Source organism: Bufo bufo, chromosome 10, assembly GCF_905171765.1.
Source record: "Bufo bufo chromosome 10, aBufBuf1.1, whole genome shotgun sequence".
Lineage (NCBI taxonomy): Eukaryota > Metazoa > Chordata > Amphibia > Anura > Bufonidae > Bufo > Bufo bufo.
Window position 1 is genome coordinate 116,357,620 of NC_053398.1, and position 18,584 is coordinate 116,376,203.

The 18,584-nt window shown below is 42.5% G+C and overlaps 1 protein-coding gene across 1 annotated transcript in view; it reads right to left on the reverse strand.

Annotated features, from left to right (window-relative positions):
* Positions 1-4,569: 4,569 nt before the first annotated feature.
* The window catches only part of LOC120980304 (cholesteryl ester transfer protein), a 43,622-nt gene continuing 29,607 nt past the window's right edge, over positions 4,570-18,584 (reverse strand). The window contains exons 10-16 of the mRNA XM_040409328.1: positions 18,497-18,547; positions 16,667-16,819; positions 14,264-14,331; positions 12,257-12,299; positions 9,180-9,249; positions 7,455-7,540; positions 4,570-4,765 (exon numbers count right to left, since the gene is read on the reverse strand). Of these exons, the coding sequence (XP_040265262.1) occupies positions 4,691-4,765; positions 7,455-7,540; positions 9,180-9,249; positions 12,257-12,299; positions 14,264-14,331; positions 16,667-16,819; positions 18,497-18,547 (546 nt within the window). The 3' untranslated portion in view covers positions 4,570-4,690. The remainder of the gene's footprint in view (positions 4,766-7,454; positions 7,541-9,179; positions 9,250-12,256; positions 12,300-14,263; positions 14,332-16,666; positions 16,820-18,496; positions 18,548-18,584) is intronic.

Here is an 18,584-nt window from a genome sequence, read left to right on the forward strand (position 1 = left end):
CATTAAGGGGCAAGCCCAAGCCCCTCAGAGAACCAGGGCTCCTCCACTCTGCAGATAGAGGCTCCTCCACTCTGCAGCTAGAGCCACTGTCTCTATCCCCTTTATTTGATCTTGCCAGGCATCTTGCCTGGCCCTGTAACCTTGCTCCTGTGCCATAGTCCAAACTATCGGCACATGCACAGTGCATCAGCCTCTGCTTTCCCAGCAGTGCGCATACACCGATGACATAATCTTCCCCCAGAAGAGGAGACGTTAGGCTTTGTTTGGGTGAAGGAAGACATCATTGGAAGTGGAGTAGTTATCTGCACCTCTGGGGAAGCACAGACAGATGCACTGCGCATGCGCCAATTGTGTGGAATACAGCACATGTTTGAGATTACAGGACCTGGTGAGTTGCCTGGCCCTGTCAATCAAGGGGATAGGGGGGAGTATCTCTGAGTGTAAAGAGGTGGAGTTCTTGTGCTACAAGAGACTTGGGCCTGTCCCTAATTTACATATTAATATGTAATGGCACAATGGAGGAACAAAAATGAGGTACCATTTTACTCAGGTATGATGTCTGGTGGTGTAATAGGGTTGTTCTGGCTGACAGATGCACCTTAAATCCCTTGAGGGCTACCAAGGATGATTAGGAAACCTCAAATTTACTTATCTGAAATTTTCCAAGTCTGAAGGCAGCATCTAATTCCCCCCCAATAAATATTTTTTACTTGCGAAATGGCTGTTTTTTCCACATCTAGTGTTAGAGTTTGAGTGTATTTAAAAAGGGTTCTGCCAGGAGGCATGGGTAGCACCCAAGTGGGCAGAACACAGGGCTCCAAAGCTCTGTATACCCTGATACAATCCACCGCCATCTGGAGCAAACAGAGGATTAAAGCCACTTTCCCCTTAGTGTGGTGCCTAGCCCTCATCAGGCTAAATGTCGTGGTGCTTATGGGCCCGGGAACCAGCCCATTTCTTAATTGCGGCCTACCTGACCTCGACACCCTTTAGCTGCAATTCAGACTGCAGCCCTCCATCTGCTGCAAGGCATGTCCATACACTTGCCTGTGGTCAGTGGTCTCCCAGCTTCTTCCTGCCTCTAGCTGAGACCAAGGTGCTCTGTACATGGGGCACTGAACATGGATTGCCCGGGACCGCTGTTCTCCTTTAGGCTGCAAGCTCCTACTGTAGGCTGCGTGGATAGTAATATCAGTAACCAGGTTGACCATGCCTCCTTTGATCGGGGACCTCAGCAGAAGTATCTTAAAATGGAATATCTCCTTCCTGTGATGACCAAAATTACCCTGAACTGCTTGATCCCTTGTGCTGGATGGGAAAGTGAAGCTCGGACATACCTGTGCCACAATCTTTGAGTACCTTCAGTTACCTCCTGCTTCCCTCTGGAGCATGGGCGGACTGGCCATAATTTCCCAGTGGGCTGATGCCCATAGGGCCACCCAAGCCCTCCTCTTGCCCAACCTCCAGGTACATAATAATCTGATGCTATACCCAAAAAGAAATCAAGCTGAAATGGACAAATTTCTAAAAATGGAATTGGCCTCACCTTCCGGTAGCGTGTCTAAATCAAAGCCTAGAAACACTCTACAAGCCGCACCTGAAAGACTCAGGTTACACCATGGGAACCTGTTTGTATACCAACTTTGGTGATGGCTCCTCTAACACCATCTCTGGCTCCTTTCTGAAACAATTGTTTGCTAAGTCTCTATCCACTGATGGAACTTGCTGATATAAAAGCAGACATAAAACACATAGGCCATAAAACACATAGGCCACTGTTATTAATCACAGTGCAAAATATTTCTGCAAAATATCTCCATGTCTCACCAGCAGCATCTCAACAATAAAACATTCGTATGAGGAGAGTGTGTTTAATGATGCTCTTCCTGCCATGGCCCATCAAATATTTGCCTCCTTGCTTGGAGACGAATGCGCTAACATGACTGTAATAGAACGCATACACAGGACTTTGAGACCCAAAGTGATCCTCCGGGAGATGTCATATGTGATGTCTTGAGTTTTGTGTACACTGCTGCTGTAGTACCAGCTTCCAGAGATACTCTGGCTCTTGCATTTAAGAGGACTAAAATCTCTCTGTTCCAGGATCTTGCAGCTAGTAAGCTGGCAAAGCGACGTCTGCTGAGACCTCTCACTGAAGCATTTCATGCCAAGAAATTACCAGTTTGGTGGCTATTCCTCTTTGGACTGGCTACAAGAAAAGATGGCCGAATAAATACCATCCACACACTAGAGAACTTGCAAAAAGCGTGGAGAGAAGCTGGACATCATCCCTATGGCCATATCTTAATGGCTCCCAGTTCCGCTGACTGAAAATTTCCCTGCCTTGCCCCAGATGAATGTTTTGTTAACTTGCATCTAAGACCAAGTCTGCCCTCAGCAATAAACACCACACCGCAGAAGATAACAGTTGACTCCTTACGATTCTAGAAATGTTGCTTTGTTCCTGCAGGATGGGACTTTCCTTTCAAGTCACTTGGGTGATCTCCTTCGTTCTTCTCCATTTCCATCTATCTAGTCCTCCCCTTCTTTTTTTCATTCTGTTATAGCCCATTACTTAGTTACTTAGCCACCCTGTAAAAAGAAGCTTCCGAGCGTCCACACTGTCTGCTTTGGGGTATATATATTTATACACCTATCTACTGCACTGAGGAAACCTTTGGCCCACCTTACCGATGGTTGCAATTCTTGTAAGGCCGCATCGCTATTGGTTCCCTTCTTGCAGTGTGTTCTTACATGTCTTAGAGTAAGGCAACAGGCTCGCTAGTCAGAGGCTTGTTCACCATCTCCCCCCAAACTGGGCGAGTCTTGGATCCGGGGCATGACCAGACCTAATTTGTCCTTGAGATTATATATTCATTACTGAAATACATCTACCATTGATGACATCGTCGGGGATCGGTCCTGCATCCATTTCAGATCACTTGCTATGTTACGCTGTGATTAAGATCCAGAATTTACCTAACAGAATGTGGAACTAGAGACTTAATGATACCCTATTAAAAGACACTGCTCATTTCTGAGAATTAAAGCAAAAACTCTATGAATTCTTTCAATTTAATGATAGTTCCTCCTTAAAATACTTGAGAATACAACTTTCACTCAAAATTTTGACCCCTTTTATTCCGAGATTTTTAAAAAAATAGCTTGAGTAATTTTAAAATACCATATATTTCTTGGCTAGGAAGGAAAAACCTACTGATGATCTATATTCTTCCAAAAATCTTAAATACTCTGCAAGTTGAAAACCCTCTTCTCCAATTTTTTGGAATCATACTAGACCTCCAGGATTTCTCCTGGATGAGGAGAACTTTTCGTTGGTTGGCCAGATTGACTAATAGCCTCACTAATAAGATGGACAATAAAGACCTATTATTATCATCTTCTTAGCATGCACAAACCATCAGATTCCATATCTACTCTAACCCCACTTAGTATCGCACCAACCATCTTAGAAAATAAACCAATCAATACTTCTCTACTGGGCACCTTTATCCCCATAGCTTCAGTCCTTGGTGACTCCACTTCCCCAGACTTAACCTCTCTCTATTCCTATTTAAGACTGCCTTCTCCAACTTCTTTTCAGAAATGGGACTTTGCAGGCACTGTTTCAAAATTAAAACCTAAATTCATTACCAACCTCAGAGATCTGGTTGGAAAACTTCTTATCTTTACCTACCCTCTCAAAATAATATCAAGGATTGCTCTTTGAACACTCTGTAGCAAAACCTGGATTCCTTCTAGCCCGGGAGAAATAATTAGATAGAAGAAGTTGATCATATCTTATGTAACTCCCATGCCTTCTCTCCCTATCTCTGCATACAGGAAAACTCATATAAAGTAATTACCAGTAACGAACGCCCCAATTCCTAGCCGAGAAAGGCATTGTCCCACTGAAAGATTGATGGAGATGTGGAGACGGTTCTGGGTCCTTTATACATTTGTGGCAGGACTGCCCTGAGATTAGGCCCTTTTGACTGGCTGTTAAAGGGGTATTCTGGTTAGAAAAGTTAGCCCCTATCCGATCTGATTTAACTAGATCGGAGGGGGGCCCTACCGCTAGGACCCCCACTGATAACGAGAACGGGGGCCCCATACCCTGTGGAGCAAGGAGTGTAGCTATATGGGAAGCATGGGAAGCGGCTGCTTTAGGGCCCAAACTCAGAAGGGACCCACCCAGGATGAGGACTAAAAGATTTTATTGTCAGGGCCCCCTCAACAGTATTATACAATGATGATATATACAGGGAAACTGTAGGAAACAGACAGAGCAGCTACTGGGCCTAGTTATCTTGACTAGCCACAGGAGTGGGGGTAGCATGGGAGGAGGAGGTTGTGAAGAAGCTTCTGGGGGGGGGGGGGGGGGTTGTTCAAAAATTTGCTGTCATTTTTAGTTATGGCACCGTGTGGAGCCACACTGAAATGGACCGAGTGGCTGGTCGGAAGTGTGCCGCCGCTCCATTCACTTCTATGTAGATAGCCAAGTACACAACCCTGTAAGACCAGGTAAATGCATGAGTAGTGATAACACAAGCAAATAGGCAAATAATGTTACTTGTAATGTTACTGGCTGATTTTTATTATTGGATGGCCTTTAAATCATTTTGTAGCACTGAAGGAGCACAGCTCAAATATTGTGATGCTACGGTTACATTGGTCTTTGATTCATCTTCTACAGGGTCCTTTTCAGGAAATCCACCAGCAAATGATGAGGAAATCCAAAATCCAGCTGCACTATTAAATAACCCTTAAGAGACAGAAGAAATAAAACTTTAAGACTGATAAATCTTGTATAAAATAGTCACATTGCCCTAACTTAGAATTTATATGATAGTTAACCAACGTGATACATTCATGGCACAATATAGGTCACACTTATGAAGACAACCCTTTCCCAAAATGCGCTATTAAGCCACATGCATGTCAAAGAGGGATGAAGTCCCCAGGTATAAGCCAAGGTGCAGACCACTCACAAAAAGCATTTCTGCCTCTGGGTGACCAAGCCCATACATGTATTCAAAAAAGTGTCTGTTTTTATTCCCATAAACAGCAGCACTCTTGTCCGTGGACCCTGTCTGACATTACAATTTAGCCTCATGTATGTCATGATGACAATGTGAGGAGCAGGCTCAAGAGCTGAGCAGCGGGTGGTAGTTGTGTTATATTCACAACCAGGTCATGTAACCTCTCAGATGCTTCAGTCAATAACGACTGCAGCATCTCAGTGTTTAGATAGAGGGAGAAGTATAACTGTGTAGAGTACAAACGATAGTACAGTCAATGGTTCAAACCCCCAAGAGGACTCAAAGAAAAAGTAAAAATATATAAATGGATGTGCTGTCCGTTTTTTGGGGATTATATATATATATATATATATATATATATATAGTAACATAGTATACTGCTCAAAAAAATAAAGGGAACACAAAAATAACACATCCTAGATCTGAATTAATTAAATATTCTTCTGAAATACTTTGTTCTTTACATAGTTGAATGTGCTGACAACAAAATCACACAAAAATAAAAAAAATGGAAATCAAATTTTTCAACCCATGGAGGTCTGGATTTTGAGTCACCCTCAAAATTAAAGTGGAAAAACACACTACAGGCTGATCCAACTTTGATGTAATGTCCTTAAAACAAGTCAAAATGAGGCTCAGTAGTGTGTGTGGCCTCCACGTGCCTGTATGACCTCCCTACAACGCCTGTGCATGCTCCTGATAAGGTGGCGGACGGTCTCCTGAGGGATCTCCTCCCAGACCTGGACTAAAGCATCTGCCAACTCCTGGACAGTCTGTGGTGCAACGTGACGTTGGTGGATAGAGCGAGACATGATGTCCCAGATGTGCTCAATTGGATTCAGGTCTGGGGAACGGGCGGGCCAGTCCACAGCATCAATGCCTTCGTCTTGCAGGAACTGCTGACACACTCCAGCCACATGAGGTCTAGCATTGTCTTGCATTAGGAGGAACCCAGGGCCAACCGCACCAGCATATGGTCTCACAAGGGGTCTGAGGATCTCATCTCGGTACCTAATGGCAGTCAGGCTACCTCTGGCGAGCACATGGAGGGCTGTGCGGCCCTCCAAAGAAATGCCACCCCACACCATTACTGACCCAATGCCAAACCGGTCATGCTGGAGGATGTTGCAGCAGAACGTTCTCCACTGCGTCTCAAGACTCTGTCACGTCTGTCACATGTGCTCAGTGTGAACCTGCTTTCATCTGTGAAGAGCACAGGGCGCCAGTGGCGAATTTGCCAATCTTGGTGTATTCTGGCAAATGCCAAACGTCCTGCACGGTGTTGGGCTGTAAGCACAACCCCCCACCTGTGGACGTCGGGCCCTCATATCACCCTCATGGAGTCTGTTTCTGACCATTTGAGCAGACACATGCACATTTGTGGCCTGCTGGAAGTCATTTTGCATAGCTCTGGCAGTGCTCCTCCTGTTCCTCCTTGCACAAAGGCGGAGGTAGCGGTCCTGCTGCTGGGTTGTTGCCCTCCTACGGCCTCCTCCACGTCTCCTGATGTACTGGCCTGTCTCCTGGTAGCGCCTCCATGCTCTAGACACTACGCTGACAGACACAGCAAACCTTCTTGCCACAGCTCGCATTGATGTGCCATCCTGGATAAGCTGCACTACCTGAGCCACTTGTGTGGGTTGTAGACTCCATCTTATGCTACCACTAGAGTGAAAGCACCGGCAGCATTCAAAAGTGACCAAAACATCAGCCAGGAAGCATAGGAACTGAGAAGTGGTCAGGTCACCACCTGCAGAACCACTCCTTTATTGGGGGTGTCTTGCTAATTGCCTATAATTTCCACCAGTTGTCTATCCCATTTGCACAACAGCATGTGAAATTGATTGTCACTCAGTGTTGCTTCCTAAGTGGACAGTTTGATTTCACAGAAGTGTGATTGACTTGGAGTTACATTGTGTTGTTTAAGTGTTCCCTTTATTTTTTTGAGCAGTATATATATATATATATATATATATATATTAATAAATAAGAATAATAGTGATATGCTGAACCCGAAAGTTCTATCTGGCAAAAAAAAAATTAAAGTTCTGGGAGTCAGAATATGTCAACACAAATCAATTTTTTTTTTTTTATATTTAAGAAAAACTAAATTTACTAAAAGTTTGTATTGCCATGATTGTACGGAGCCACAGAATAAATTAGTCATCAAAGGGAAACCCTAAAAGTATTCGGGACACCTGTTCTATGGGTCGTAGGAATCCCAGCGTTTGGTCAGATCCTTATTCCCTACCCTCTGGATAGGGTGCACGTTTATATCTTGGCACAACCCCTTCAAGTGAAGCTGCAATACCAGACACACCCCATGGACAAGAGTGGCTTTCTTTTAAATCTTGAACAAGCCCTTTAATACTTTTTTGTATCATGTGAAACAGATTGTTATATTGCACTTACCTCTTGTGGGATTATTTCAGGATTTATAATTTCAAATAAATATAGTCCTTTACTGTCCATCAGGGAGGTCAACGCTGGCTCCAAACCTGCAAAAATACTCTTGTAATAAAATGGTATATCACTGAAAACAGGAAATAATGAAGATGAAAATAATCAATAATATACCTTGTTCTGTACTGAAATGGTGACAACCGGCCTCTTTTGTACCATTGTGAGACAGTCCCATCCAAGGTAAAGAGCATCGTGTTTAAAGAGGACCTTTCACCTCTCCTGACATGTCTGTTTTAATAGCTTCATACATTCCCCATGTAATAACAATTCTGGAGCATCTTTTCTTATGGCTCTATGTTGTGTCATTCCTACTTGAAGTTATATATGAATTTCTAGCAGTCTGCAGTAAGGGTCCATTCACACGTCCGTAAGTGTTTTGCGGATCCGCAAAACACGGACACCTGCAATGTGCGATCCCCCCCCGAAATACATGACACAATGGGAACAGGACCTGGGAGTGACGTTCACGACCGAGCAGAAAGACAGGATTTATTCGTGCACACATAAGACCTCTATAGCTAGTAACATACAGGAAGCAGGGTTTAAACTACTCTCTCCACCAGGTTGAATGCCATATTCCCTACAGTGTCTCCACTATGCTGGCGCTGTGGTGAAACCAGGGGGACCTTGTTACACATCTTTTGGGAATGCCGGGCACTAACACAATTTTGGGATAAGGTGTGGCAAGTCACGTCCAAATTTACCACAGTTGACCTCCTGAAATCACCAGCATTCTTCCTGCTCCACCAGTGCGACCTATCCATGGTGACTTATAAAAAATCTGTGATACGACATTTGGTCAATGCTGCTCGGGCATGTATCCCATGCCTTTGGAGGCAGACGACTGTGCCTACGATGTCTCTGTGGCTGGGTAAAATTCAGGAAATAATGAGGATGGAGGATCTAACCGCTTCGCTAATGAACACTGAAAATACGTTTCTTAAGACATGGAAAGGTTGGATGACATTTCAAACTACCCAAGACTATAAACTTCTTCTCGCTACATAGGATATGAGGCTCTTGTTTATCTCTCTTGGCCCTTCCTTCCTTTTTCGCTCTTTCTGGTCTGTTGTCTTTCTATTCCTGTCCCCTTTTTTTTGTTCAAAATTGTTTTGATGCAGATTCTGATGTGTTTTTTAATCCTCCTATTGATTTCTAAGGGAATTTCCAAGCAAACTCCGCACCAATAATGAATTTGTTGATTTTCTGTCTATGATGCAGATTTTGCAGTGGTTTTGCTGCAAATTTCAACCTTTGCATAGCAAATAGTAAAATCCGCAACTTAAAACTGCTCCATATGTAAAGTTATGGGTGGATTTTGTTGCGGAAAATGTCTGCAACATGTGAATGAGATTTGTGACATTCTCATCAACTTTGATGCTACTGTAAACACTATAGATTTTTTACTCATTCAGTCTCCACCTATAAGGCATTTGCCATATATTCAGTTGGTATGCCAAAAAAAAAATTCTTGTTCTATACCAGGAATGCTCAACCTGCGGCCCTCCAGCTGTTGCAAAACTACAACTCCCACCATGCCCTGCTATAGGCTGATAGCTGTAGGCTGTCCGGCCATGCTGGGAGTTGTAGTTTTGCGACAGCTGGAGAGCCGCAGGTTGGGCATTCCTGTTCTATACAGTATATGTCATGCAATTACTGTTACTCCAGACTTACGCTTCACTATAGCTGGAATTCCAAATTCAGACACCACAGTTTGGAGAAATTGACTCATCTGTTCTTTATCCTGTAGATGAAATATACATTACATAGTGTCTAAGTTACAGGCTGATCCATACGGTACTAAAAGTAACCACATTGAATGCAATAAAATAAATCTAGCAGCTGGGACCAGAACTGCAGAATAAACTACATTTAGATACTGATGGGTGTAAACAGCCATGTGGAGATCCAGTGGCGTCATAGCCAGCTGTGGGTTAGGAAACTGTGCAGATAAATGGATCAAGCGGATGTACGCTCATAAGATCAGCCAATAAATGAGCATTAATTGTTCGTCCCCCATGTAGTTTCCATGGGCCTGTGTGAAGGCTCTCTAACCTGTTTCCAGACTGTGCATAGACTTTATATGTCTAGGTTCTCCATGTTTATTTCTGCAAGGAAGCTCTGCACGGAGCAGGAAGCCCAATGTCAGTGGAGGCTCCATCTTTCCTCCGATTTAAGCTTTGCAGCAAAATTACAGGGCTCAGATTGGTTACTATGACAGCCTGGGGCCTTGTGAAGGTTTCCAGGCATAACTGCCTGAAGAGCCGTGCCTGAGGCACAGTCTGTGAAAATCCCATAGACTGCAATAGTATTCTATTTCATTCTTTGAGACAAGCGATCAAATTAAAGTGTAACAAGTGAAGAAAAGTAAAAATAAATAAATAAAACAGAATATAAAATATAAAAAAAAACAATAAAAAAATAAACATAACATTGATGTATCTGAAAATCATGCATTGTTTCATCCGAAAATGTCCAAACTTTCAAAATATTTTTCCTGCATGGTGAACATTGTAACAGAAAAAAGAAAATGCACAATTTGCTATTTTTCTTTTTTTTGCTAGTCACCTTGTCTCCCACAAAAAAAAAAGAATAAAGTCAAAAAGTTGTAAGTAATCAAAAAGTCATAATACCCCAAAATGGTACCAATAAAAAGTATAGTTCGCCTTGCAAAAAATAAGCCCTCATACAGCTCTGTAGGTGGAAATTTAAAAAGTTATAGGTGCCAGAAAATGCTGATTCAAATTATGTCTGAAAGGTTATTTTTTTTATAAAAAAGTAAAACACAATAAAGACTAAAGAAATTTGATATTGCTGTAATTGTACTGACCTGCAGAATAAGGACGTTATGTCATTTTTAGCACATAGTGGGCACAATAACAAAACACCCAACAGTAACAATAACAAAACACCCAAAACTGTAATATCAAAACCCCAAAAAACTTAGTGGAATTTAATTTTTTATTAATTTCACCTCACAGAGATTTTTTTCCTGTTTTCCATTAAAGAGTAACTAAACCTTTGTGTCAAATTTTAATAAGATGTCCCTAATGCCCTAATAAAACTTTTTCTAATATACTTTATTAATTATTTTGTATTTTTATTATACTTTTTCCTCCCTGTGCGCTTAAAACTTAGTTCTGTGGATTTTATGAATGGGGCCACATAAGCAGGGAGTACGGACAGGAGCGCATATTGCTGCTCCTACCCGAGCCCCCCGAAGGTTTACTAACTCCTGGCATAGCACATGAGTACCCTGTACCCATGTGCTATGCCAGGATTAGCTGAGTGGAGCGAGTTCCTGCTTCGTTAAGCTAAGAGCCCGCTTCACTCACCTAATCCTGGCATAGCATATTGTTACAGGGTACCTATGTGCTATGCCAGGAGTTAGTAAACCTCCGGGGGCACGGGCAGGAGCAGTAATATGCGCTCCTGCCCATACTCACCATGCTGTGGCCCCATTCATAAATTTCACAGTCTGTACTCCATACCCCGCTGAGCAGTCAGAGGTGTACAGAGAAAAGCACACAGGGAATGGTTTGCTTTAGGGAGGAAAAAGCATAATAAAAATACAAAATTAATTAATAAAGTACATTAGAAAAAGTTTTATTAGGGCATTAGGGACATCTTATTAAAATTTTACTCAAAGGTTTAGTTACTCTTTAAACAATATAGTAAATGAAATGGTACCATTAAAAAATACAACATGTCCTGCAAAAATAAGCCCACATTTGGCTATGTGAAAAGAAAATTTGATGAGTGCGGGTGCCACCTCTGGACCCCACACCTACACCGAGAACGGAGCGAGGAATGTGGTGGCTGGAGGACCCCAGGTTTCCCCAGGTATGGCCACCACCAAGCGCTCACCCCATTGTAGGGAATGGGTGCGCCACCCCTCAGATATTTTCGGCGCCCCCATAGAAATGAATGGAGGGCAGCTGTGCATGCGCAGTGCGCCCTCCACAACTTTCAGGGCTCTGTTCTCGGTGTAGTGATATGCCCCCATTGTCTGAGATGGGAAAACCCCTTTAAAGGGCATTTACAATGTATCATTACAGCAGGAAATTCATAGTTTTCTCTAAATAGAGTTTCCATTTAATATAATAATAATAATAATAATAATAATAATAATAATGTTTTTTACTATCTAAAGGATTTTTTTTGCATTGCTTCATCATGTATATCACCACTTATTGTGTACATTAGGCTACTTTCACACTTGCGTTCGGGGTTCCTCTTGTGAGCTCCGTTTGAAGGCTCTCACAAGCGGCCCCGCACTGCCCTAATGCATTCTGAGTGGATGCGGATCCGCTCAGAATGCATCACTATGGCACCGTTTGGCCTCCGTTCCGCTCAGCAGGCGGACACCCGAACGCAGCTTGCAGCGTTCGGGTGTCCGCCTGGCCGTGCGGAGCCAAACGGATCCGTCCAGACTTACAATGTAAGTCAATGGGGACGGATCCGTTTGAAGTTGACACAATATGGTGCAATTTCAAACTGATCCGTCCCCCATTGACTTTCAATGTAAAGTCTGGACGGATCCGTCTGACTAACTTTCAGACTTAGAATTTTTTCTGAAATATAATGCAGACGGATCCGTTCTGAATGGATACCATCGTCTGCATTATAGGAGCGGATCCGTCTGTGCAGACACCAGACGAATCCGCTCCGAACGCAAGTGTGAAAGTAGCCTTAGTTGAGATGGGTAAACCATGTTAAAGTTATAACTTAGTAGTTCCTAATATACTCACCAAAGAAACCGACAGGGAACTTCTGACATTTTTAATATGAACTCTGATACCAAGAGAAAGAGAAAAGTGCTGTTAGAGTTTGTATTAAACCACCAGTTATCATAATGAGTAAATTATGAAAATACTTTGTAGTGAATTTATTACGAAGGTAATATTTAAAGTCTGCGTTGGCGTGCTTTGAGACTATCAAACATTGCGCATTGTTAAATGTGAAACATCTTTAAACCTAACGCAGTGAAAATACACAGGGACATTTATAGTGTCTATATAGTGTCTTAAGTGGCGTCAAAAAGTTGCAAATTATGACGCACTTCAAGTTTGCTCTATAATTTGCCACTTTTTGAGGCTCTCGCCATAAGAGAAAAGGGTTGGGGGTTAGCAGACCTGCCCACCAGATTTAATATAACTTACGCCTGAAACTTGCACAAGTTATAGCTCAAGTTTTGATTTGAGTCTCTGGTGCACAAGATGTGCCAGAAATGTGTCCAATTGATTAGGAGGCATCTGCCTCTTAATAACTTAGATGCATCTTAGTCTGGCACACAGGGGATCAAGACTGGCGTATGGGAACGCCAGTCTTAGGGCTTCATTTCAGGCAAGCAAAAGAGATGGGAAAGTGGGCGTGGCTACATGTATTATGTCAGTATAATTCAGTAGATACAAGGTCAGACAAAGACACACAGCATTATAAATCATTATAATGCCGTGCAGTCCTGTGAAAGGAGCAGTGTCCATAACGGGAAATCACGCTTCCACACAGAGGACACGCTTGTCTGAAATTAGCCTAATAAATCCCCCACGGAGATAAGTCTGGAGTGAGACTAATTAACATAGGTAGTTACACCCTCTCTCCCATCCACTTTTCGAAAAGAATTCTTGAGTGCAGGGTGTAATAAATCCCTCTCTTTATGTCAAAGTCTATTCATTTCTGGCCTATTGGCAAAAGGAGAGGAGTCACAGAGTAGGGTCCAATCTAAAAGAGTTTACCTTGCTGTGGCGGATGGGCGCAAATAATTGTGATCAAAATATATTTGCTTAGTACCTCATATTTATTTATATGGTGAGTATAGCATTAGTAAGTGCTGCTGTATTGTGTTTATCAGAGAAAAGTATTCTGTAACCAGGGTGGAACTGACCATTCAGACAATAGGCTTACCTAGGGACCCAGAGTATTAGGAACTGGATTAGGAATTGGACCATGTATCTTCATAGGGGGTCAGAGCTATATTTTCTTATATATCTCAAACCTTTCACTGAGGGACCTCACTGCATTATGCATATAGGTTTATACAGCCTCCATTGAGTTCTGTATAAATTCACAAAACTCTCCTTAGTGGCAGTACCCTAGTGATGGCCTGCACGGCATAATTTTTTTGAAGGCTGAGTTTACATTAGCGTTCAGCCTTTCCGTTCTCCTGCTCCGTTATAGGTGCAGAAGAACGGAAAGGACGGATTCAGCAGATAACTGAGCCGAACTGAGCCTATGGACCTCATAGACTATAATGGGCTCTGTTAGGTTTCTGCTCAGAGGAAGATTTTTGAAGCGGAGACAAAAGTCCTGCATGCACGACTTTTGTCTCCGCTTCAAAAATCTTCCTCCGAGCGGAAAATATAGTCTATGGGGTCCATAGGCTCAGTTCGGCTCAGTTATGTGCCGAATCCGTCCTTTCCATTCTTCTGCTCCTATAGCGGAGCAGGAGAATGGAAAGGCTAAACGCTAATGTGAAAATTACTGTGAATTAAAATGCACATAATAAATTTGTAATGAATTAAAGTATTTGAACAAGTGAATAAAACAAAATGTACTAAAAGTTGATAAGGGGCCCATGACCCTTATTGCTCGGTAGCTCAGACAATTAGTTCACCCCTGGCTGTGACTATTGGGCACTATCCCATTAGCATCAAATACTAAGCATTTCTAGATTAGTAAGGATATATATATGATTGTATGGATGTTTACTGGTTAAATGCAGGTATACTGGTTGGATGGGTTGAAATTCAACTCACAAAGGATCAGTTGGGTGCAACATCAGTTTTTTGTCTGCATATGAGGTCTGGACAGCAGTAACAATGTCCTGCAATAAGAAGAAACATTGATCCATTGACTTTATTGGCAGGTAACACGTCATATTTCATTCCGCAGCAATAATACGTCTTGGAAAGAAGACACAAATGTAACATTTTCTATTTTAAAGCTATAGGGAAATAAATCTGTGTAATTTGTTGAGCTCCTTGGATCTCACTTGGTCTTTAATTTCAAATGTAAGGTTGTATCGAAGCCCTGTAGCCCATCATCATACAGTACAATGCAAAGTGGCTGAGGATGACAGTATTCACTGATCCCAGGGCAATGCAACTGCTTCTGTAGGGAATTTTCTTTCATCCATGAGATGTATCAAAAAATCACATATATTTCTGAAACAGCAAGTTTTAGAGGCTTTTGTGCATGGTTTGATGCAGAACGTGCCAGCACAGCTGACTGGCTGAGGGGGCAGGGGAACTTTGAGAGACTGGAACTACCATATATACTTGTGACATTAATGTGGCATAACACATCTTTTTTCTAGGTGTCAATGATCCAGTAGGCTACATACAGTCAGGTTCATAAATATTGGGACATCAACACAATTCTAACATTTTTGGCTCTATACACCACCACAATGGATTTGAAATGAAACAAAGATGTGCTTTAACTGCAGACTGTCAGCTTTAATTTGAGGGTATTTACATCCAAATCAGGTGAACGGTGCAGGAATTACAGCAGTTTGCATATGTGCCTCCCACTTTTTAAGGGACCAAAAGTAATGGGACAATCGGCTTCTCGGCTGTTCCATGGCCAGGTGTGTGTTATGCCCTCATTATCCCAATTCCAATGAGCAGATAAAAGGTCCAGAGTTCATTTCGAGTGTGCTATTTTCATCTTGAGAGTTGCTGTCAACTCTCAAGATGAGATCCAAAGAGCTGTCACTATCAGTGAAGCAAGCCATCATTAGGCTGAAAAAACAAAACAAACCCATCAGAGAGATAGCAAAAACATTAGGCCTGGCCAAAATAACTGTTTGGAACATTCTTAAAAAGAAGGAACGCATCGGTGAGCTCAGCAACACCAAAAGACCCGGAAGACCACGGAAAACAACCGTGGTGGATGACCGAAGAATTCTTTCCCTGGTGAAGAAAACACCCTTCACAACAGTTGGCCAGATCAAGAACACTCTCCAGGAGGTAGGTGTATGTGTGTCAAAGTCAACAATCAAGAGAAGACTTCACCAGAGAGAATACAGAGGGTTCACCACAAGATGTAAACCATTGGTGAGCCTCAAAAACAGGAAGGCCAGATTAGAGTTTGCCAAACGACATCTAAAAAAGCCTTTACAGTTCTGGAACAACATCCTATGGACAGATAAGACCAAGATCAACTTGTACCAGAGTGATGAGAAGAGAAGAGTAGGGAGAAGGAAAGGAACTGCTCATGATCCTAGGCATACCACCTCATCAATGAAGCATGGTGGTGGTAGTGTCATGGCGTGATCATGTATGGCTGCCAATGGAACTGGTTCTCTTGTATTTATTGATGATGTGACTGCTGACAAAAGCAGCAGGATGAATTCTGAAGTGTTTCTGGCAATATTATCTGCTCATATTTAGCCAAATGCTTCAGAACTCATTGGACGGCGCTTCACAGTGCAGATGGACAATGACCCAAAGCATACTGCAAAAGCAACCAAAGAGTTTTTTTTAAGGGAAAGAAGTGGAATGTTATGCAATAGCCAAGTCAATCACCTGACCTTAATCCGATTGAGCATACATTTCACTTGCTGAAGACAAAACTGAAGGGAAAATGCCCCAAGAACAAGCAGGAACTGAAGACAGTTGCAGTAGAGGCCTGGCAGAGCATCACCAGGGATGAAACCCAGCGTCTGGTGAAGTCTATGCGTTCCAGACTTCAGGCTGTAATTGACTGCAAAGGATTTGCAACCAAGTATTAAAAAGTGAAAGTTTGATTTATGATGATTATTATGTCCCATTACTTTTGGCCCCTTAACAAGTGGGAGGCACATATGCAAACTGTTGTAATTCCTACACCGTTCACCTGATTTGGATGTAAATACCCTCAAATTAAAGCTGACAGTCTGCAGTTAAAGCACATCTTGTTTGTTTCATTTAAAATCCATTGTGGTGGTGTATAGAGCCAACAATGTTAGAATTGTGTCGATGTCCCAATATTTATGGACCTGACTGTATCCTCTTGACAAGCCGGTAGCTCAGATGACACAAAAAGTCTACACGAACTTTGTGCTGCAGACTAGTAATGTAGTCTCTGCCTTACATAAAGTGATTGACCTTTCAAAGTAGCATTGATTTGCCTTGGTGCTTGTGAGTGATTGTATGCGGTTTAGTGCTCATACTCACCGTTTCAAAGTATACATTTGCTGAGGAAGGGGTGTTAATTTGGGCAGCAACAGAAGCGGTAACAATAGTCCCCTTTGGCGTAATTCTGATTCTCGGGGCTGTGAGACTCCACACTTTTGCAGCGATATGGTTTGCTGGACATTCTTGGAGAATCTAGAAAATAAAGCAAGCACATTAATAATGGTGATGAGGTAAAACAAGGAAAATGCATATCAGCAAAAAGATTTTATGGCCAGTGGGTTTTTTGCCCAGTGGAGTCATCGACCTAACCCCCTAGTCCTCACCCATGTGGTCCAAGGTATCTTCCAGCAGGCTACCCTTCCTGCAGGCTGGTTTTACACCTACTGTAGGTGCTGGGCACCAGTTGCCATGCTCCGCTGGAAACTGAATTTAGAATAACTCACTGTGCGCACATGAGCAGAGATAACAGTAAGTCATTCCATATTTCTGTGAGGGTTGGGATGAAGGAGCTCATGGTTCAGGTAAGAACGTGTGAGCATCCAGTTTTGGCCATTTCTCTGCCAACCACTATGATCTAGTTGGGTACAAGGCGCATCAGACAGAAATAGTTCCCTGATCCCACCAGAGCAAGTGATCCTGAGAGCCTTCCCTCATAGACTGAAATGTGTCCTTATGCAAAATAAAAGTGTGTGGACCCCTTTTATGTAACAGTTAGTTTTGTGACAGTGAGGTGCGGGTCATAGACCTTCTTTCTAGCAAGTTATTTAGTGATGTACCAACTACCTTTTTGAATTTCAATCCGCCAGTGACAATATGACAATGGCTAAACAGTCTTTCACATGCAATGAAGTAGATATTAGGATGCATTAGCCCCCAGTCCAAGTTCACTGGGCATGCAGTGTGGACTTCCACTGAATAAATATATGGACGAGTACAGAAGAATGGCCAAAAGGGGCTGTTCTCGGGGGTTCTGCCGACATACACTAATGTATATGGCCGCCTCTATATATGGATGTGTTCTGATGTAATGAAGGCCTCTTCGAAACACCCCAAGAGCAGATTTGTGTGTAAAGGTGCAACCAATGTACCCATCACTGTTCCCATGTGCTGATGATAGAGACTTGATTGACTGAGAAGTGACCAAGAACCAATGGTCACTCTGGCTGAGATCCAAAGATCCTTTGTGCAGATGGGAGAACTTTCCAGAAGGTCAACCGTCACTGTAGCACTCCACTAATCTGGGCTTATTGTCAGAGTGACCAGAAAGGAGCCTCTCCTCAGTAAAAGAATGATGGGGGAAAACTTTCATTTTTTTTTATTTTAGCACAAGGCTGCAGAATAAGAAAAAGCTAAAAAAGTGAAAGGGTCTGAAGACTTTCCAAATGCATTGCATTTGTTTCATCAGATACTATTCTCATAGCCTTCCTATTATAATCTTAATAGTTCTGGATCTGGATTAGTTTTTTTCCATTAGTTGTCCAAACCCTTTGGATCATATATAAAAATTGGTTGATCTTACAATTAGAGATTTTTATCCCTTGTATAACAGGTATCCAAATGTTCCATGCTGCTGAGTCACAGCGTTCCCTACATCTACCCCTTCCTTGGCCAGACAAGCATAGGTCATGTTTACGTATAATGCCATGGGTCTCGCCAAGCTCAGTGGGTCCTGCAATCTGCCCAGGGTTGCCCCCTTCAGCTACATTTCTTCATTCAGGTCAAAATTTTGTTAAAAGCTCATATCAGCTTGTGTTGCCTCTCATGCTGTAGTATACAGCATACAGCTTTTGTGAATTATGACCGTGACATGATATATACTAGGACATTTCATAGATACCCATTGTAATGTTTGTACAAACTCTGAGTTACCTCCTGTAGGATTTCCTGGTGGGACTCTTCATTATCATCCTTAAAGATATCCTTAATACAAAAAAGAAAAGTTAAATGTTTTCACTTC